General features: G+C 35.5%; 1 protein-coding gene across 3 annotated transcripts in view; it reads right to left on the bottom strand.

Annotated features, from left to right (window-relative positions):
- Positions 1-22,979, bottom strand: part of FANCM (FA complementation group M) — a 59,474-nt gene that overhangs the window by 18,533 nt on the left and 17,962 nt on the right. For 2 of the 3 annotated variants that reach the window (XM_047736304.1, XM_047736306.1), the window contains 6 exons: positions 22,513-22,697; positions 13,034-13,240; positions 10,923-11,133; positions 5,833-5,990; positions 4,677-4,844; positions 339-2,244 (listed from right to left, as the gene is read on the bottom strand). In XM_047736304.1, the coding sequence (XP_047592260.1) occupies positions 339-2,244; positions 4,677-4,844; positions 5,833-5,990; positions 10,923-11,133; positions 13,034-13,240; positions 22,513-22,697 (2,835 nt within the window). The remainder of the gene's footprint in view (positions 1-338; positions 2,245-4,676; positions 4,845-5,832; positions 5,991-10,922; positions 11,134-13,033; positions 13,241-22,512; positions 22,698-22,979) is intronic. The other variant, XM_047736305.1, reaches the window with a different exon arrangement.

Raw genomic sequence — 22,979 nt, 5'->3', positions numbered from 1 at the left:
AACATCCACTACCTTTTTACTTGGTAGTTATTTTCATATCTTACTGGTATCTTTTCAAATGTATGTCATACAAATGTCATACAATTGTCTGGGTTTTACAGTCAAGGGCCAAGGCCAAATCTGTATTTCATTATCTAGCATAATTCTTTTCCCATGGCATGCATGCCATAAATATAGGTAGATAAATCTTTTATCAGTGAGCACCAACTTAAGAAATACATAAATTATCTAATTCAATATATCAAATACTGAGAAATTACATTTTGAAAAATTACAGAAGCTTATCTAGAGTAATTATTCCAGAAAGATTTATATGTTTTATTAAGATCAAATCTTACCTTCAGCAGGATGACAGGATTGACAAAGGCTGATTTTTTCCCTGCTTTTAGCCTTTTCTACAGAAAGTCCTGAATCAACAAAAGTTGAATTAAATGTTTCTTTGAAACTCTGTAGATCTACTTTTCCCTTATGAGAATCTGGTGTCCAAGGCATTTCCTTCCTCTTAGAAAATGAGTTCAAGGTGTTTGATTCAGAAAGTGGCGTACTCATAACTTTTTCTCCTACTGGCAAAGAAAATTGACAATAACCAGGAGACAGAAATTCTTTATTTTTTGCTGCACTCCGTGAAAAATGTGCAAAACTTGGAATCCACTTATCTTCACTTGATGGGATAGTAATAGTTCTACCCATAGAACTAGCAACAGGATCTTGTGGTATTATTGCTTGATTTGAAACATAATTTGCATGATTGGTCTCCTTAATATCTAAACACCTTCCAGAAAGCTCATCTAAAAATTTATTCTTATTTGTATCTGATGCATGTCCTAATACTTCATCATCAGAATCTGCACTACAAAATCCTAAATCAAAAGTAACAGAAAATAAATCCTTAGAGCAGTCAAAAACATATTCATCATACTTCAGTTTTTCCTCATGGACACTGTTCCAATCTTCATGAGATTTCCAACTATTATTTTCACAGATAATTTGATCTTGGCATTCAGAATTATCATCTAACAATAGTTCATCAGAAATTAAGAAGTGAGAGACCAGTGTCACTTCACTTAAAGCAGTTTTGTCTGACATACATGAAGATTTATATTTATTGTTTGAGGGAAAAAGACGCACATCATTAAACTCTGTATTAACATCTTTGAATAGGGGTAAACTCTCATCCTGATCAGTGAGCAATACTGGGAGGCCATTGTTATCTATATCACAATTTTTTTCTTCAACTGAATACTTCGGAGGGCCTATGTTTATTTGAATATGATTCCTGGATACTAAATTTTCGTTTTTATTATCTTTATGTACTTTATCAACATAGTCATAGAAACTTGGCTCATCAGAATTCTTATCATTAGCTGCAGTATAAAAGCAACTTTTTTCAGAAGAATGATTAATAAATTTCAGTGAATTCAATTCTAAATCCTGTTGAGAATTTGTAGGTAAATATGACATCAAACAAGTAGATTTATCATTTTGTAAATATTCAGTGTAAGGTAGGAAAGGCAAATGATCAAGTTTACAACCCTTAGCAATTTCATATTCCAAATTTGAGAGTCCACTGAGAGGTGGAGGAGAATGAGATAAAAATCTCTCAACATTTTCTAGTACCTCTTTTGTTAATGAATGGCAACTATGCAATTGGTCATCTGTTTTAGCTATACAAAGCTCTTTCTCAAATGGAAGAAATATGCTAGATGAAACATATTTCTCATCAGTGAAACTGTTATAACCAGAATCTAAAAAATTTGCAGCGAATGAACTAGATTTATTTGTAAATTGATATTCCATTAATTCATGTGACTGACTAACATCTTCATTGACAGCACATATGGCAACCGCAACTTCATCTTTATCTGATGCCCTTTTATCATTTAGGTCTACCTGAAAAATATTTTCAACAGTAGTACTTCCATCAGTATCTAAAGAATCCATAACATCATTATTTTCTTTAATAGGTTGATCTTTTTCAAATTCTTTAGAGGCCTTTTTCTTTAGAGAAGCAATTTTAGCAGATTTGATATGAATTTGCTTAAAAATTTCAGCACATTCTTCATCAGATTCTGTCACTGAGTATGAACTTCTATGATTTATATTCCTTGAAAATGAAGATTTCTTATTACTAGTAACGGGGCCATTGGCAGGAGGATTATAATCATTCCTGGGAGCACTAAATATTGAGCTAATATCTTCCATTTGTAAGTAAGGTTTAATTTCCAATTCATAGCTGCATTCTCCCTAGAAAGAAGGAAAATAAAAAAGTCACAGGAAATAAGAGATGAGCTTTACTTTATGTTATTTTCTAAACAATATTACTCAAATGATTACCCAAAATCAAATGATTTTCTTTTATAACAAAATTTATTCTTTTTCTAAATATTTTATTTATTTATTTTAGACAGAGAGAGAGCAAGCACGAACATGTGTGAGAGGGGGAGGAGCACAGGGAGAGAGAGAATCCCAAGCAGACTCGGTGCTGAGCAGTGAGCCTGTGAGGGGGCCCTATCTCACAACCCTGAGATCATGACCTGAGCCAAAACCAAAAGTGGGATACTTAACCATCTGAGCCACCCAGGTACCCCTAACTTAAAAATTATTCTAATAAATCAAGATTATAAATGGCATTACTGTGTAATTATTATAAATTATCTTTAATTAGTTAATGTTTTTGTATCCTAAGAACTTAATACATGAAAGACTCATGATAATTATTTGCAGAAAGAACAAACTCAATAAATACATAAAATAAGATCATATGGGTGCCTGGGTGGCTTAGTCAGTGGAGCAACCAACTCCTGGTTTCGACCAAGGTCATGATCTCAGGGTCCTGAGACGGAGCCTTGCATTGGGCTCTGAGCTCAGCAGGGAGTCTGTTTCTCCTCTCCCCCTTCCTGTCACTCACACTCACACTCTCTCAAATAAATAAATCTACAAAAATAAGTATTATAAGCACTAAGCTCTTCACTTCTAATATTTAATTGAACAATTATTCTAATTTCATAAAAATAGATATCAAGTAATTAATATATATAAATGAAAATTATAAATACAAGTGTTAAATTTGCTGTCTTGATAAAGGTAAACTAAGAACAACTTTTAGACATCTGAAATAAATGTACCTGTAAATCCATTAGGCTGGAATATACTATTAACAAATTTCCCAACCAAGAACTCTTAAAGTTCTTTTTTTTTTTTTTTTAAGATTTATTTATTTATTTGAGAGCGAGAGAAAGACTAGAGGTGGGGGCAGAGGCAGAGGGAGAGTCTCAAGCAAAATGTGCTGACCGCGAAGCCTGGCATAGAGTGGATCTCACAATTCTAAGATCATGACCTAAGTTGAAACCAAGAGTTAGGCACTTAACCAAGTGCACCACCCAGGCACCACAGGAACTCTTACAGTAAATTTCTAACGTGTACTTATCACTAATTCTAAAACTACAGTCCCCTCAACTCCTGTCCTACCCTCCCCTCTTCCCCTTAATTGGCTACTTTAGTCAGGATTCCTCTACTATTTAGGGACTTAAGCAGTTAATTCTCTACTTTTTGAATAATAAATGCAGTAAGTATTAATTTGAGAAAGTTGTCTCCCTACTAGTGTATATGCTCCCCACAGACAGAGTATTTCATCTGGCTTCTTCACTGATGTGCCAGAGGGCCTGGAATAGAAGAGGACATATAGAAGGCACTAAATAAATATATGTTAATTTGATAGCATAAGTTTTGCTGGGATCCACAACTTGTTACTCCATTTATATGTATTCATGAATAATAGCTAATAATAAAAATAGCAGCTACAGTCTATTGAGTATGCCTGTTACTGTTCTGCATGGTCTACACAAACTAAGTCAATTAATCCTCGCAACAACCCTATGAAGAAAGTATTATCATTATTCCCATTTTACAGAGAAACTGAGGCCCAAAGAGGTTAAGTAACTTACAGATGCATGATTAGTAAGAGGTAGACTTGGGATTCTAACCCAGGCATTTTGGATTTCATACTCATAGTAGGTTCATTATTCTCATTCTCTCAAGGAAGAATAATCAAGTAGCTTCTCAAGGAATCAATAATTCTCTAAACTACCACCAGCATACAAGAGACATACCAAATCCCCTATGTGATGGAGAATATCTCAATAAATCCAATTTAACAAGAGTGCTAAATCAGCTTTACTAAAAGTTTATATTAAGTCATTAGGTATATTAAAATTTTACTCTGGTTTATCCATAATGACAGATGATATCTTTTAATTAAGTGTACTTCTTCACCTAAGGCAAAAAACTGGTTCCCTATTGAGATCACAAGAAACTTCACACACACAAAAAAAATTCCAACTATAATTATTTATATTAAATACTTGTTTCTTAAATAATGATTTCAAATTAAGAAGCATAGGGGCACCTGGATGGCTCAGTCAGTTAAGCAACCAGCTCTCGATTTCTGCTCAGGTTGTGATCTAATGGTTGTGGGATCAAGCCCCAAACCGGGATTTGTGTTCCATGGGAAGTCTCCTTAAGATTCTCTCTCTCCCCCCTCATTTTGCTCTTCCCCTCAACTCACCCACATGCTCTTTTTCTCTCTCAAATAAATAAATAAATCATAAAAAAATCAAAAATATCAAGTATTCTTTTCACCATCATACCAGCAAGAGAAAGTTATAATAAAACCCTACCTCTTCATGTCTCATTCCTTCTATCATTTGCATAATGCTTATAAAATGGTGGCATCGATCTGAGTGGTCAACTTGATACGTAGGAAAAGGACGATCCTGCCACACTCTCCATTCAGAAAGAGAGAGTTGATAAATTCCAATGTTTGGTTCCTGGATCTTGATTAATGATTTTAAAAATAATAAAAATGATAAATATACCTATTCAGATTTCATAAACTGATTAAATAAACAACATACAGATAATAAGCCTAACATAAAAAGTCTGAATTCATTTGGGTATTTTCAGTAAAATCTCAGGAGACTAAAAAAAATAATTTCATAAAGTACAAAAATGCCCTTTTAAATATATTTTGAAATTAACTATTCGTTGAGTTAGTACTTAGTTATATTCCTGTTTATACAGTTCCATGTTAAGAGCAAATATTTAAGAAAATGTGTGGCTTCAAAAGTACTATTGTGCTAGATTTATATTCTATAATCTAATAAAGACACATTCACAACCTCGCAGTGATAATGATCTTAATTTTTTCATGCTGCCATTCCTCACTTTCCCTGATAGTAAATGAATATAAATTCTGAAAGGCCATATTTCAAATCTTATAAATATGCTAAAAGGACTCTTTCCTGAGGTGGTTTTTCCAGCTTTCTAGGCATATATGTAACCTTTGATCAATTCTCTTGACTTTAAGTTCACCAATAATTTGTTCATAGTAAGAGAAATAAAAATTCAATTTAAAGTTCTACACAATTTTTAAAAAAAGTTTGTACAAAGATGTTTATGATGGCACAATTTTACGTTAGTAACACTGAAAAGAATTTGAAAACATAACAAAAAAATAGTCAAGCAAACCATGGGATATTGCAGAAAAACATAACAATCATGTAAAGTATGCCTATATGGAAATGCTCATATAGTAAAAATGGGAAAAAGGCAGATATTATGTAAATGTATTACACTCATGTAAAAATACATATACGCAATAAAGAATATAAGAAAATTTATAGTTCTACAAACTTAGACTCTAATATTTTTTTTAAACTGTTTAACATTCTTCATTTTTTAAGCCACTTGACATTCTGATCATGAACACTCTCTCTACTCACAAAGCTACTGCATAATCACTATAAAGAGTATCTGAAAACATGTTCAACTTACTGGTATGTTTTCCTCATTTTCTAAAGACGAAAACCGAACTTGAGGCAATGTTATTTCCTTAATTTCATCACTTTCTCTTAACCTATAACGTCTGTTCCATAATTTAAATTCTTCTGCTGATAAGAACCAATCATTTTTTGAGTTACTCTGCTTCATTCCTGTAAGTCGAAAAAGTAATTGAAAAGAAGTTTAAAAAAATCTGCTAAGGAAACACAAAATATACAACATCAACTCAAACTCTCCAGTTGTTTGTATCTATTCATCTTTACTAAACCACTGATTCTATTCCTTAAAACCACTATTTTTCACATAATCATCCTGGTTATCACTTTTCTCACCTCTTTAAAAGTACTAGCACAGTCTCCTGTTCAGGAGCTAACCTTCCATAATGACTTCATTAATGTAACAGAGCCAGATAGGTAGGCTCTCAATCCTGGTTTCTTTAGGACTCTCTCCATGTTGTATCTAAGACCTGGCATAAAAAGAGTCAAAAAACTTACAAATGAAAACTGGCATGATTCTATCATTTTTTTTTTATTCTATCATTTTTATGTGAAAGATTATTTGAAGCTTGGTTGTGGATGGGGAAGATTGTCAAGACTTTTATAAAACGGATTTTTAACTTAAGTCTTAAATGGGGGGTGGTGGTAGAGGTAGACAGAAAAGACCTACTGCTTTAAAAAATGACAATAATATACTTTTGTTTTTTTTAAGATTTTATTTATTTATTTGACAGGCAGAGATCACAAGTAGGCAGAAAGGCAGGCAGAGAGAGAGAGGAGAAAGCAGGCTCCCCGCGGAGCAGAAAGCCCAATGCGGGGCTTGATCCCAGGACCCTGGGATCACGACCTGAGCCGAAGGCAGAGGCTTTAACCCACTGAGCCACCCAGGCGCCCCAATAATATACTTTTTTAAAAAATATACTAAATTAACTCTTTCTGACTTTCATAATCTCTATAGAGGAAAATAATTAACAAACTGAAAAAGGAAAAATGGTATAAAGTAGTAACTTTGGTCCAACAGAAATGAGGGCAGAAAAAGAAACCAGAAAGACTACTGAATTAGGTATCAGGAAACTTTTGTCTTAGCTATTTCCAATACTGTATAAGAATCTGCTTTTGTAAAGTAAGGGGTTTGAACAAGTGATCTTTCAGGCTACTTTCAGATCTAACAATCTTTAAAAGAGACTTCTAAAATAGGAAGGCATTCCTCTCTTTTAGTCACTTTAAGTAAATTCAGGTCTCTAAGCCCAGATGAATTAGGCTAATTTACAGAAGATTACATTTATACATGCAATTTTAGCAAGATGAATCCCTAAAGCTTTGAAAAATCAGGTAGAATGGGGGAAAAAAAGCACAAAAAAATAAATTTGAGCCAATATTATCTCAATTAAAAAAAACAGGTTTTTGAATTTTACTAAAGAAATTTGTCATCCATCTCTAGGCCTGGATAGTACTTGGATGGGAGAAACAATTATTAAACATATGGTTAATTTTAACATTTATAAAAATACAATGATCACTAAGAATAATCAAGCTTAATCAATTTAAATAAATAGTTAAATAAATTTAAAAGAATCCAAAATACAGATGACCTTTAAACAATGCAGGAGTTAGGGGTAACAACCCCGCAGCTGAAAATCAGCAGTTATCGTTTCACTCCCCAAAAACTTAAGTACTAATAGCCTACTATTGTTTGGAAGCTGTACTGATAACATAAAGAGTCAATTAACACATGTGTTTTGTATATTTTATGCATTTACTATGTTTTTATAATAAAGGTAGAAAAAATATTAAGAAAGTCATAAGAGAAAGTATGCTTACAGTACTGAACTACATTTATAAATCTGAAAAAAACTGCATAGGATTGGTTCCACACAGTTCAGATCAGTTTTGTTCAAGAGTCAACTGTACATACAATCTTTTCACCTTAACCAAAGATTTGGCAAAGTGTTATAAAATGACAGGCATATTTCCATTAAGTAGATTTGTATGAGATTTAATAAGCATATCCAAAAAGCATCGGTTTAGAGCTCCAAGTTAAGGGAAAAAACATTAACAAATTTAAGTGAATCCAAAGCAAATGACTAGAATGGAAAGGATCTTGAAATTTCATGGTATGAAAACCAGTAGAACCAGCAGCTTAACTTGAGAGGTATTATATTCAAATATGTAAAGAACTGCTACATAGGTAAACAAAGGATCAAAACTGTTCCTTGTATCTAGAAGATAAAATTAAACCAATGAGAAAAAGGTACAAAGATTTTTCAATATAAGAAAAATATTCTTCTATATAGGGTTTCTACTTAGGGAATAAACCCTTAAAATGAAATACAATTTCCATTAACAGATATTCAAGTTGATGCTGAATACGCATTTAACAAGAAAGCTGAGTGCAGACCAAAACCACAATGAAACATCACCTCCCACCTGTTAGGATGCCTACTATCAAAAAGTCAAACCATAACGAGTGCTGGTGAGGATATGGAAAAATTAAAATCCCTATACACTGTTGGTGTGATAATAAAGTGGTGCAGCCGTTATAGAAAACAGCATGGATGCGGCACCTGGGTGGCTCAGTGGGTTAAAGCCTCTGCCTTCAACCCAGGTCATGATCCCAGGATCCTGGGATCGAGCCCTGCATTGGGCTGTCTGCTCAGCAGGGAGCCTGCTTCCCCCCCAACCCTGCCTGCCTCTCTGCCTACTTGTGATCTCTGTCAAATAAATAAATAAAATCTTAATAAAAAAAAAAAAAGAAAGAAAGAAAACAGCATAGAGGTTCCTCCAAAAATTAAAAATAGAAGTACCATAGGATCTAGCAAGTGCACTTCTGGGTATATATCCAAAAGAAGTACAACTAGGATCTCAAAGAGATTATGTGCACTCCATGTATACTACAGCAGTATTCACTATATGTAAGAGATGTAAGCAATCCAAATGTCTGACAGATGAGAGGATTTTAAAAATGTGGTAGGGCGCCTGAGTGGCTCAGTCAATTAAGAGTCTGACTTCAGCTTGAGTCATGATCTCAGGGTCCTGGGATTGAGCCCCACATCCAGCTCCCTCTTCAGTGAGGAGTCTCCTTCTCCCTCTCCTTCTGCCCCTCCCCTGTGCCTGTGCGTGCGCTTGAGCGCGCTCTCTCTCTCAAATAAATAAATCTTTTTAAAAAAGAAAATGTGCCTGTACATACAATGGAATATTATTCTACCTTAAAAAAAAATCCTACCATTTACCTAAAGAAAATTAGCTAGGTGAAATAAGCCAGTCACAGAAGCACACATACTACATGATTCCACTTATAAGAGATATCTAAAACAATCAAACTCAGGGCGCCTGGGTGGCTCAGTGGGTTAAAGCCTCTGCCTTTGGCTCAGGTCATGATTCCCAGGGTCCTGGGATCCAGCCCCGCATTGGGCTCTCTGCTCAGCAGGGAGCCTGCTTCCCCCCGTCTCTCTGTCTGCCTCTCTGCCTACTTGTGATCTCTGTCAAATAAATAAATATTTTAAAAATAATAATAATAATAATCAAACTCATACAAGCAGAGAATAGAATGGTGTTGCCAGAGCCTGGGTGGAGAGAAAGATAGAGTTACTGCTTGAAGCATCTAAAATTCCAGTTACATGAGATGAATACATTCTAGAGATCTGTGCCTAACATAGTGCCTATAGTTAACAAGATGACATTGTTCTAAAGAAAACTGCTGCAGAAACTATGCCTATCTTGATGGCTAATTTGACCAGATGACCCCCAATGTTCCTTCCAAATCTTAAAATAAAACTATATGATGTTATGATTCTTTAAAAGCCCTGATTAAAAATTAAGTAAAATTTAAAAGAAGAAAATTTTAGTTTCTCATCTTCATAGTATTAAAATTTCAAGATTATTTTCTTGATATCACCAAAATCTCTGCAGTTCTTAAAGTAGCAACATTCTCATTACTAGCCACACTCCTGGCACCAAAGAATTTCTCACTGACTCAGAATTAGCAGGAACTTGGTGTAACTTGGCCACTATCTCATGTAAGTTAAGAAAAAAAAAAAAAGTTTTCTCTTTTGGAGAAAGGGAAAGAAACCATTTCATCTCCTTTTCTTAAAGCAATTCCAGAGACACCTAATGTTTGTAAATCTTTTAACTCTTTGATATTATATGCAAATCTCTAAAATCTGAGCAAGGCTCTAGTTAGCATTTCAACCACAGATGTTTTTCTTAAGGATGTAGGAGCTCTCTCTGCAATGTAAACATCAAGGAAGATAGTGTCCCTTTCAGTCACCAGGGAAGTTTAACTAAGCACCGTTCTCTTCACTATATGCATGCAGAGATAAAAGTCGTCTCATTATTTCTTTGAATAAAGGCAACGAAGCTAACACAAATGGCCACCTCAATTACCAGGTGATCTGGGGATGAACTATGAAATAATATACAGCAAAAGGTGTTATCCTCCCATAGGAGGACAAGTTACTATTAATCTTGAGAATATGTATGTAAAGAATCATAACTGCCTGGGGGCGCCTGGGTGGCTCAGTGGGTTAAGCCGCTGCCTTCGGCTCAGGTCATGATCTCAGGGTCCTGGGATCGAGTCCCACATCGGGCTCTCTGCTCGGCAAGAAGCCTGCTTCCCTCTCTCTCTCTCTCTGCCTGCCTCTCCGTCTACTTGTGATCTCTCTCTGTCAAATAAATAAAAAAAAAAAAAAAAAAGAATCATAACTGCCTGAAGGGAGGTATAGGGTAGAATTTCTGTCTTCATATTATCTTAGTGGATTTCAATGATGCACACTATAATCTGATTCAATAAATGATTCAATTCAATTCAATTATTCAATAATAAAAGTTCTCTTTCTTTTCTACATTTTATAAAGAGGATTCTCTGGGTTGGCAGGCATTTTAATTTTCACAACCCTGAGTTTCTCACTCTGTTCTGTCATTGTCTCCTTCCCTTTGCCAGAGGAATAAGCTCTTATTTTTCCAACACTCATAACATCCTAGAATGTACACTGAGTTTCTCAAAAAAGAAATATATTAACATATGGCCTGCTAACTAACAACAGGAAAAAAAAAAAATGCATGGCTCAAATGCAAAGCTTTTTTATTTACCGTTCTTATAGGAAAAGTTTGAGGACTTCCGCTGCAAGTTCCGAGGCTTATCTGGTTCATAGACACCACATGTAATGAACATTTTGTGTAATTCTGGATTGATTCCATCAGGAACCATTCGTGGACTTCCTTGGTAAAAATGAAGAACCTGCCTGCTACCTGAAATAGCTTTATAAATACTTCTTTTGTTGGACTGACTTTGATTATAAGTCTGCAAAGAAAAATGTCAAATTACATTATTTCTATAATAGTCACTTAGCCATAAAGAAGTTATCATACTTGTTTGGATTTATTATAAACAGTAAATTAAACTCTGATCCACATAAACACTGAGAATATCTGTTATCTTGAATTTGAGACCTGTTCAATTAACTCTTGAAATCAGTTCAAAATCTAGTTATTATAAAAGCCTACCTTCATAATTATACTGCACAAAGGAAATCTACCTTTTATTTAGGATATTTCTAATTTTGAATAAGGTGAATATTCATATATATAAGTGTAAATTGCTTTTTTTAAAATACTATTCCCATATTCCAACTTGTTACTTCATCTCTCTATACTTTAGTTTTTGGGTTTTTAAGATTTTATTTATTCATTTGACAGAGAGAGATCACAAGTAGGCAGAGAGGCAGGCAGAGAGGGGGAAGTAGGCTCCCTGCTGAGCAGAGAGCCTGATGCGGGGCTCGATCCCAGCACCCCAGGATCATGACCTGAGCCAAAGGCAGAGGCTTAACCGACTGAGCCACCCAGGTGCCCTACACTTCAGTTTTCTTAACTACATACAAGAAAACCATTATTCCCCATACAGGATTAAATGAAATAATGCATCTGACACACTTAGAACACTGCCAAGGAGAGTAGGTCCTTATTAAATGTGGGCCATTATGATTATTTTACAGATAAGAAAACTAACATCTGAATACAGAGGTTAAGTGGTTTGCGTAAGGTAATACAGTTAGAACATAATTCCACTCATTGATAAGACATAAATTTTTATAAGCTGCCAGGCATTTACTGTATTGGAATCATTTTACAGATAAAATAAATGTTACATAATATGCTATAATCACATGAAAAGTATCAGGGGAAAAGTTCATTTTTCAGGATGATTTTTAAAGGGCCTATAAAACAATTTAAATCAATTTTTTATAACTGCTATAATTAATTTAAGAATCTTTAATATGAACCTACATATTTGCCCAAGGAAACAGTTCCACTGAGTTACAAAAGTTAATAATTTTAGTGTAACAAACAAAATAATATTAGGTATAACATCATATTCCAGGAAGGTCTGTCACTCAAGATTGCAGCCAAGTGTGAATATAATTTAAGTTTTTTATCATTTTGTATAGGCATCAACAAACTTCTCCATAAAGGGCCAGAAAGTAAATACTTTAGATTTTGCAGGCCACATAATATATCTAGCACATACTGCTGTTGGTTGGTTGATTAGTTTAGGCAGAATGTAAAATCCATTCTCAGTTCACTATATTTAAAAACAGAAGAAAAAACTAAACTAAAAACAAAAAACAGCCCTTAGAAGGATAGGAAAATACTAAAACAAAGTCGATATTGAGGGGCACCTGGGTGGCTCAGTAGGTTATGCGTCTGCCTTCAGCTCAGGTCCTGATCCTGGGGTCTTGGAATTGAGCTTCCTCCCGGCCTCCACCTCACTCCTAGGGTTTCCTGCTCAGCGGGGAGCCTGCTTCTCCCTCTCCCTGTTCCCCAACTCATGTTCTCTCTGGCTCTCTCTTAAATAAATAAAATCTTCAAAAAAAAAAAAAAAAAAAAAAAAAAAAGGAGCTAAAGATCTCTCAAAGATTTAAAAAATAATAATACATATTGATTTTTGTATCTAAGTATCCCTAAATTAATACTAAAGTAGAAAAATGTGTTCCTTTATATGGATAAAAATTACAAAACAGAATCTAGTTAAAAATTCTCCTAACTACAAGAGAATATTCAATCTTCTAAAAAGTAGGGGGAAAAAAATCAACCATAATTTCCTACACATTTTTGGGTCTTCAAATGTTAACAGACCAATATTTACCTTAAACTATATTTCTCAAATTTCAATGATCAAATCACATTTCTACAAGTCTACTTACACGTTCTTCTCGTCCTTCGGCAAGGATAACAACTATTCTGCCTTGACGTTTGCGGCCAGTTCTACCCATTCGTTGTACAAGACGAATTGGGCTCTTCTGGGCATCAAAACATATTATAAGATCAACTTCTCCTATATCCAAACCTTCTTCACCAACACAAGTAGAAACCAGTGTGTTATAACCACCACTACGAAATTGTTTCACAACCTAAAATAAAAGTGATTTTAAAATAACCAAAGACAAATGTAAGAGACTTGTAGATCAAAGCATACTTTTTCCACTCACCCAAAAATGGTGAAATCAGAACCCAGGATACTATGGAAATGGAAAAGAAGTACCAAAATGGCAATATAAACCAAAACAGACTGTGGTAAAATGCAAAGGGCAGTCCTAATGCCTTTGCTTTCATAATGGTTGTGATGCCAAAAGGGTTTGTTAAGTTTACACATAAATTAGAAACCCAAGATATCATTTAAGTGTCACTAAAGGGCTATGGGCAGGTAAAGAGCCCAGAGCAATTACAGCTTGCTAATCATATCCTAGACCTAAATTTATTGTTAGGTCTCTCTAAAGTGAAAATTTTATTACTCCTAAATTCCTACCTTACCTTCTATGCTGCCATTCCAGTGAAGGGCAGCAAAATAATGCCATCCCAAAATATGACTGTGGGAGTTTAGGGCATGCTGCCCCAAAATATGCTGCTTTGATATATTATTTTGAGCTGTATCGACACTTGAAAAGTAGCAAAAGCAGGGAGAAGATTCCTCTCCCTTTATCTGTCCAAAAACAGAAAGAACTCAATTGTCATAAATCCGCTCCACAGGATTTTCATCAACCAGAAAAAATCGACTCATCATAGTAGAGGAGACTAAAAGCCATCACTACAGCCAGACAAACTTGGTTACAAACTATCACACCTCCCTTCTATTCTTCTAAGGCCCCGTTCATCTTTCCCAAATATCTCGCCTATGAAGCCTATGTTCCTCCTCTCCTTTCCCTATTAATAAGGTATTTAAATCAATTCTAAACCACCTTAGGAAATTACTAATTTTTCCCTGCATATCTCCCATGTATAACATAAGGTACACATGTTAATAAACTTCAAGATTTATATATTTGATTGTTTATTCAACATCTCTACTTTTACAACAAAGCTACTCATGGGCACCTGGATAGCTCAGTTGGTTAAGCATCTGCCTTCGGCTCTGATCATAATCCACCGGTCCCGGGATCAAGTCTGGCATCTTGTTCCCTGCTGATCAGGGAGTCTGCTTCTCCCTCTTCCTTTACCCCTCCCCATTGCTCCTACTCTCTCTCTCTCTTTCTCTCTCTCTCAAATAAACAAAAATCTTAAGAAGATAAAATTTAAAAAGTTAAAAAAATAAAACAATGCTGCTCAAACTATAGTTCACAAACTATTTATTACTGGTTTGGTTCACATACTGTTTATTACTAGCCCACTAGCCCACAATAACATAAATACAAACTTAAGAGTAGGTGTTTATTTTGTTGGTTTTTTTTGTTTGTTTGTTTGTTTGTTTGTTTTTGAAAGAGAGAGACAGCAAGAGAGAGAACACAAGCAGGGTAAATGGGAGAGGGAGAAGCAGGTTCCCCACTGTGCAGGGAGCCAGGCATGGGGCTTGATCCCAGGATCCTGGGATCATGATCTGAGTTGAAGGCAGACACTTAACGACTAACCCATGATCTGAGCTGAAGGCAGACACTTAATGACTAAGCACCCGAAGAGTAGGTGTTTAGAAATGACAGAGCAATACTGTTTGTTGGCTTTAATAATAAAAAATTTGGCGATGAACATTGTTTTCATTTATTTTACTTTTTTTAAATTAGTTCATTATTATTGTAATGTTCAAAAGTATCTGTGACATACTGAGGAAATAAACTAATCCTCCATCAATTTTCATATTCAGAAAAACACTAATCCCATAGACATACCAAAGTTAACTCATCCAGAACCAAACACCTGATATTTCTCTCCAAAGCCTGCTTTTCTTGAAGTCTTATCTATTTTCATTAATAGTAGCTCTTTTCAGTTTTTCAGGCCAAATTCCTGAAGTCATCCTTCACACTTCTCAATCTCATACCCTGCTCTAATTTGCAAAAAAAAAATCCCCTCAGCTTGACCTTCAAAATATATCCAGAATCCAACCATTTCTCATAACTTTCACTGCTACCACTCTAGTCTAAGCCACCATGAGACTTAGCCTGATAATAAGGCTTCTAATAGGTCTTCCTGTTTGCACCCCAGGTCTCGTATATTTTATTAAGACAGCAACCGGTGTGATTTTTATTAAAATATAAATAGAGGGGCAGCTGGGTGCCTCAGTTATTAAGGGTCTATCTTTAGCTCAGGTCATCATCCCAGGGTCCTGGGATTGAGCCCCACATCAGGTTCCCTGCTCAGTGGGAAGCCTGCCTCTGCTTCTCCCACTCCCCTGCTTGTGTTCCCTCTCTCACTGTGTATGTCTTTCTCAAAAAATAAATAAAACCTTTAAAAAAATAAAATATAAACTATTTTAGGGTCATGACCCTACTCTGCTTCACACTCTCCAAGGGCTTCTTTTCCCATCTCACTCATAATACAAGCCAAAGTTATTAAAATGAAAACACCCCACTTACATCACCAGACAGATCATCTAAACATAACATAAAAAAGGAAGTGGCTATGAATGACACACTGGACCAGATGGAATTAACAAATATTTTCAGAACATTCTATCCTTAAACAGCAGAACACACATTCTTTTCAAATGTACATGGAATATTCTCCAGAACAGATCACATATTAGATCACAAAAGAGGCCTCAAACAGGAGCACCCAGGTGGCTCAGCTGGCGGGACATCTGCCTTTGCCTCAGGTCATGATCCCAGGGTCCTGGGACTGAGATCCACATGGGCTCCCTGCTCGGTAGGGAGTCTGCTTCTCTCTCTCTCTCTCTCTCTCTCTCTGTCCCTCCCCAACACCGTTCATGCTCTCTCTCCCACACTCTTTTTCTCTCTCAAATAAATTAAGTCTTAAAAAAAAAAAAAGAGACCTCAACAAATACAAAAAGATTAAAATCATATAATGAAACTTTTCTGACCACAATGTTATAAAACCAGAAATTAACCACAAGAAAAAATTTGGAAAGACCACAAATATATGGAGGTTAAACAACATGCTACTAAACAACGAATGGATCAATGAAGAAATCAAAGAAATTAAAATTTTTTAAAAAATGGAAGCAAATGAAAATGAAGACACAATGAATGATCCAAAATCTACAGGATGCAGCAAAAGCAGTCATTAAGAGGAAAGTAGATAGCAATACAGGCCTATCTCAAAAGGAGAAAAAATCTCATATGAACAACCCAACCTTACACCTAAAGGAGCTAGAAAAAGAACAACAAAAGAAGCCCACCAGCAGGAGGAAAGAAATAATAAAGATTAGAGCACAAATAAATGATATAGAAACTAAAACAACAACAACAAAAACACAAAGAGATAATAGAATAGATCGATGAAACCAGGAGCTGGTTCTTTGGGGGGAAAAAAAAAATCAATAAAAGTAATAAAGCTCTAGCCACACTTATCAAAAAGAAAAGAGAAAGGACCCAAATAAATCATGAATAGAAGAGGAGAAATAATGACCAACACCACAGAAATACAAATAATTACAAGATAGTATTATGCAAAACTATATGCCAACAAATTGGACAACTTGGAAGAAATAGATAAATTCCTAAAAAAATATCAAGTACCCAAAACTGAAACAGAAAGAAATAGAAAACTTGAACAGACTGATAACCAGCAAAGAAACGGAATCAGTATTCAAAAATCTCTGAAGATGGGGCACCTGGGTTCCTCAGGTGTTAAGCATCTGCCTTTGACCCAGGGTCCTGGGATCAAGCCCCACATCAGGCTCCCTGCTTCGTGAGCCTGCTTCTCCCACTCCTACTCCCCCTGCCTGTGTTCCCTCTCTCCCTGTGTTTCTCCCTCTCTCTCAAATAAATAAATAAATCTTGCGGCGCCTGGGTGGCTCAGTGGGTTAAAGCTTCTGCCTTAAGCTCAGGTCATGATCCCAGGGTCCTGGGATTGAGCCCCACATCGGGCTCTCTGCTCAGCAGGGAGCCTGCTTCCTCCTCTCTCTCTGACTGTCTGTCTACTTGTGATCTCTGTATGTCAAATAAATAAATAAAATCTATAAAAATATAAATAAATCAATCAATCTTTAAAAAAAAAAAAAATCTCCCAAGATACAAAAGTTCAGGGCCAGATGACTTCATGGGCAAACTCTACCGAACATTTAAAGAAGACTGAATACCTATTCTCCTCAAACTATTCCAAAATATAGAAAAGGAAGGAGAACTTGCAAATTCATTTTATGAGGCCAGCATTACACTGATACTAAAACTAAAGACCACTAAAAAAGAGAACAACAGGTCAATATTCCTGATGAACATGGATGCAAAAATTCTTGATAAAATATTAGCAAACCAGATCCAAATATACATTAAAAATAATCATTAACCAGGGTGCCTGGGTGACTCAGTGGGTTAAAGCCTCTGCCTTCGATCCTGGGATCGAGCCCCACGTCAGGCCCTCTGCCCAGTGGAGAGCCTCCTTCCCCCCCTCTCTCTCGGCCTGCCTCTCTGCCTACTTGTAATCTCTGTCTGTCAAATAAATAAATAAAAATCTTAAAAAATAATAATAATCATTAACCATGACCAAGTGGGATTTATTCCCGGGGTTCAAGGGTGTTTCAATATTTGCAAATCAACCAAATGATACATATTAGTGAAAGAAAGGATAAGAACCATATGATCCTTTCAATAGATGCAGAAAAGGATTTGACAAAAGAGACAAACTACAGCACCCATTGATGATAAAAACCCTCAACAACAGAGGTTTAAAGGAAATATACCTCAACATAACAAATGCCATCTATGAAAAACCCACAACTAATATTATCCTGAATGGGGAAAAATTGAGAGCTTTTCCTCTATGGTCAGGAACAAACAGGGATGTCCACTTTTGCCTCTGTTATTTAACATACTAGCCTCACAAATCGGATGTGTAACAACAACAACAAAAAATATAAGGCATCCAAACTGGCAAGGAAGAAGTCAAATTTAAACTACTTGCAGAGAACATGATATTCTATACAGAAATACCAAAGCCTGCACTAAAAAACTGCTAGAACTGATAAATAATTTCAGCAAAGTTGTAGAATACAAAATCAATATACAGAAATCTGTTGCATTTCCATACACCAGTAATGAAGCAGCAAAAAGAGAAATTAAGGAATCAGTCCCATTTATAATTGCAGCAAAAACCATAAGATACCAAAGGATAGATCTAACAAAAGAGGTGAAAAGAAGACCTGTACTCTGAAAACTATAAAATGCTGATGAAATAAACTGAAGCTGACACAAAGAAATAGAAAAAATTCCATGCTCTTAGATTAGAAGAACAAAGATTGTTAAAATGTCTATACTACCCAAAGCAATCTATACATTTAATGTAATCCCTAAAAAATACCAATAGCATTTTTCACAGGGCTATAACGAACAACCCTACAATCTGTATGGAAGAGCAAAAGATCCTGAATAGCCAAAGCAATCTTGAAAAAGAAAAGTAAAGTTGGATGTATCACAATTCTGTACTTCAAGTTATATTACCAAGTTGTAGTGATCAAAACAGTATGGTACTGGCACAGAAACAGACAAGAGATCAGTGGAACAGAATGGAAAACCCAGAAATAAGCCCACAACTATATGGTCAATTAATATTTGACAAAGCAGTAAAGAATATCCAACAGGAAAAAGACAATCTTTTCAACAAATGATGTTGGGAAAACTGGACTACTTTTTATACCACACACAAAAACAAATTCAAAATGGATGTGAAATTAAGAGGAGAATATAGGCAATATCCTCTTTGACACTGGCTATAGCAACTTCTTCTGAGGCAAGGGAAATAAAAGCAAAAATAAACTATTGGGAGTACATCAAAATAAAAAGCTTCTACATAGCAAAGGAAACAATCAACAAAACTAAAAGGCAACTTACAGAATGAGGGAAGGTATGATGTGATAAACAGTTAGTACCCAAAATACATAAGAAACGGAAAACTCAACATCCAAAAAATGAACAACCCAATTTAAAAATGGGCAGAATGGGGCACCTGGGTGGCTCAGTGGGTTAAAGCCTCTGCCTTCGGCTCAGGTCATGATCCCAGGGTCCTGGGATCGAGCCCCGCATCGGATTCTCTGCTCGGCGGGGAGCCTGCCTCACCCTCTCTCTGTGCCTGCCTCTCTGCCTACTTGTGATTTCTGTCAAATAAATAAATAAAATCTTTAAAATAAAATAAAATAAAATAAAAATGGGCAGAAAACATGAATAGACATGTCAAAAGAAGACATCAAAATGGCTAACAGATACTTGAAAAGATGCTCAACATCACTGACCATCAGAAAAATACAAATCAGGGGTGCCTGGGTGGGTTAGTTAGTTAAGTGAATGCCTTCGGCTCAGGTCATCATCCCAGTGTCCTGGGATCAAGCCCCACATGGGGCTCCCTGCTCAGTGGGGAGCCTGCTTCTCTCTCTCCCTCTGTTGCTCTGTCTGCTTATGTCTCTCGCTCTGTCAAATAAATAAATAAAATCTTTAAAAAAAAAAGAAAATACTGGGGCACCTGGGTGGCTCAGTGGGTTAAAGCCTCTGCCTTCGGCTCAGGTCATGATCCCAGGGTCCTGGGATCGAGCCTCACATTGGGCTCTCTGCTCAGCAGGTAGCCTGCCTCCTCCTCCTCTCTCTCTCTGCCTGCCTCTCTGCCTACTTGTGATCTGTCAAATAAATAAAAATCTTTAAAAAAAAAAAAAAAAGAAAAGAAAATACAAGCCAAAACTACAATGAGACAGCACCTTACAACTGTCAGAATGGCTAAAGTCAACAACACAAGAGACAACAGTTACTGACCAGGATGGGGAGAAAAAGGAACACTGGTGCACTGTTGGTGGGAATGCAAACTGGTATAGCCACTGTGGAAAATGGTATGGAGGTTCCCCAAAAAGTTAAAAATAGAACTACCCTATGATCCAGCAATTGTACTACTAGGTATTTACCCAAAGAATACAATAACACTAATTCAAAGGGATACATGTTTATGTTTATAGCACATTAACTGTAATAACCAAATTATGGAAACAGCCCGTGTCTATTGACTGACGAATGGATAAATAAGAGGTCATATATACATAAAATGGAATATTAGTCATCCATAAAAGAGAATGAAATCTTTCCATTTGTATGGACATGGATGGAGCTAAAGAGTATTATGCTATGTGAAATAAGTCAGAGAAAGACATATACCATTATGATTTCACTCATATGTGGAATTTAAGAAACAAAAATGAGGAGTGTCTGGGTGGTTTAGTAGATTAAATGTCTGACTCTTGATTTGGGCTCAGGTCATGATCTCAGGGTCCTCAGACTGACCCCTACATTGGGATCCATGTTCAGTGAGGACTCTGCTTATCCTTCTCCCTCCCCCAGCTTGCTCTCACTCTCTCTCAAATAAATAAATTAAATCTTTCAAAACAAAACAAAACAAAAATGACCAAAGGGGGCGGGGGAAAAAGAGGCAAACCAAGAAACAGACTCTTAACTATAGAGAAGAGATGGTTACCAGAGGGGAGGCAGGTAGGGGGATGGCTAAAGTAAGTGATGGGGATTAAGAAAGGCACTTGTGTGACAAGCACTGGGTGTTGTATGGAAGTGTTGAATCACTATATTGTGAAACTACTATTACACTCTATGTTAACTGAAATGTAAAGAAAAACTTTTTTTTATAAAAAATGGAAATGACTTATAAAGTTCTAAAGGATCTGGCTTCTACTTCCTCCCTGACGTCATCTCCTTTTTCTAAATAAGTGAATAATTTAAGTACAACTATTTGCACAAAAGCTTATTTTAGAATAAAACTCCTCTAAGGAAAGCAATTATTGCAGGAATAATAAAAAGGGTTGTTACTCTGGCCTACATAAAAATATTACTGATATAAGTGAGGAAAGGACAAAGTCAATATAAAATCAATAAGGTTTCTTATGGTACCTGACAAACTCAGGAAATAATGATTTTAGGTAATATCAAAACTGGCCAGAGATTAGGTTGGGTACTATTAGTATCTCAAAATGCTTAACACCCCAGACAAAAATCCACTTCATTTTTCATTTAAATATAAATGTTAGAAGTAGTAATAATAACCTGCTAGATATCCAAACCTTTTAAAATACATATAATCAGATTTGAGTTGGGTAAAGGTATTCTTTTTCTGACCCAGGAAGACCTCTTAAACTGTCCTCACCAGATATAGTCAGCTTAAACAGACTCTTCTAAGTGCAATGAGGACTGGTATAAAAGACACTTAAACAACAGGATTCTTCTTACTAATGTTTACAAAATCAAGATCTGTCAAAAGTAATTAGATATTAAAGACACACCTAATTGTCAGTGACTATTCAAATGTAGACTACAGCTAACCTTCAAAAACTTGTATACAGTTTTAAAAAATCAAGTCTAAAATTTCCACACCCCAAAAAAAAAAAAAAAAAAAAACAGCCCTTAGAAAACTTATGACTCTTATTCAGAGCTTAAATGAATAAATTTTTTTCTTTTTTTTTTTTAAGAGAGCACATGGGGTTGAGGGGAGTGGACACAGTGGTAGAGGGAAAGAGACACTCCATGCCCAGCACAAAACCTGACATAGGGCTCGATCTCATGACTCTGAGACCATAATCTGAACCAAAATCAAGAGTCAGAAGCTTAACAGACTGAGCCACCCCGGCACAACTGGCCATATTTTTACATGTTTCTTTCTTTCTTTTTTGCTCCATACCCAGCATGGTGCCCAATGCAGAGCTTGAACTCAGGACCCTGAAACTGATACCTGAAGTGAGATCAAAAATCAGACACTTAACCAACGGAGCCACTCAGGCAGCTCACCAATGACATTTTTAAATTCAGATTTTTAAATAATAGAAAAAAGAAATAAGTACATTATTTCTTTAGAATATATAACAAACATGACTTTAAAAAAAGTAAACATTTACTGAAGGCTCTAAAGTATGATTTCATTTAATGCTCACAACAACTACAAGAACTATATTTACAGATAAGGAAAACTGAGGCACAAGAAGTAAAGAAACTTTTAAGTGGTAGGGCCAGGATTCCAATCTAAGTAGTATGATTTCAGAGACATTCTGCTTAACCACTGTACATTATCTTACATGAAAAAAAGTCTCAAAACCACAAAGCACTCTTTGATCTTTCAAAATATGCCTATGTTTATTTTTATGTATACTACTATAAAATTATTTTTAAGAAGTAGCTGATTGAGCAATGAGTTAAAACAAAAGAGGCATACGTACAAAGCTAAAACCAATTTTATTTTAGTCTTCATCATCTCCAAAAGTAATTACCTCCAGTTGCTCCTTCTGGGTAAATCCCTTCACGCTTTTCCCTGAGGCATGGCCAACAAAAGTCATCACTCTAATAACTGGTTGATGCTGTAAAAGCATTTCTGCAATTTCTTGAACACTATCTCGAAATGAAGAGAAGATCATAACCCTGGTCTCATCACATTTCTTTTCAGAGGTGTTTTGAGCTATAGAACCAAAAAATACTTCAATTACAACTTTTTTTTAAAGCATATACCCAAGAGTTATTTCAAGACAACCCTGAAACTTATACGAATGAATTTGTTTCAAAAAAAAAGTAATTTCAGATATCTTAAAACTTTGCTGGTTTTCCTCCTAGTAATTTTAATACCCTTAGCTTCCTATGTCTCATTGGCTGTCATAATAAAATCCTAAACAAATCAAATAAAAATTACCTGAGTCATTTTTAACCAGTCTAATTCATGTATGATGCCAGTTATTCTCCTTTA

This window comes from Lutra lutra, chromosome 7 (genome assembly GCF_902655055.1).
Source record: "Lutra lutra chromosome 7, mLutLut1.2, whole genome shotgun sequence".
Lineage (NCBI taxonomy): Eukaryota > Metazoa > Chordata > Mammalia > Carnivora > Mustelidae > Lutra > Lutra lutra.
This window is presented reverse-complemented; position numbering and strand designations above follow the sequence as displayed.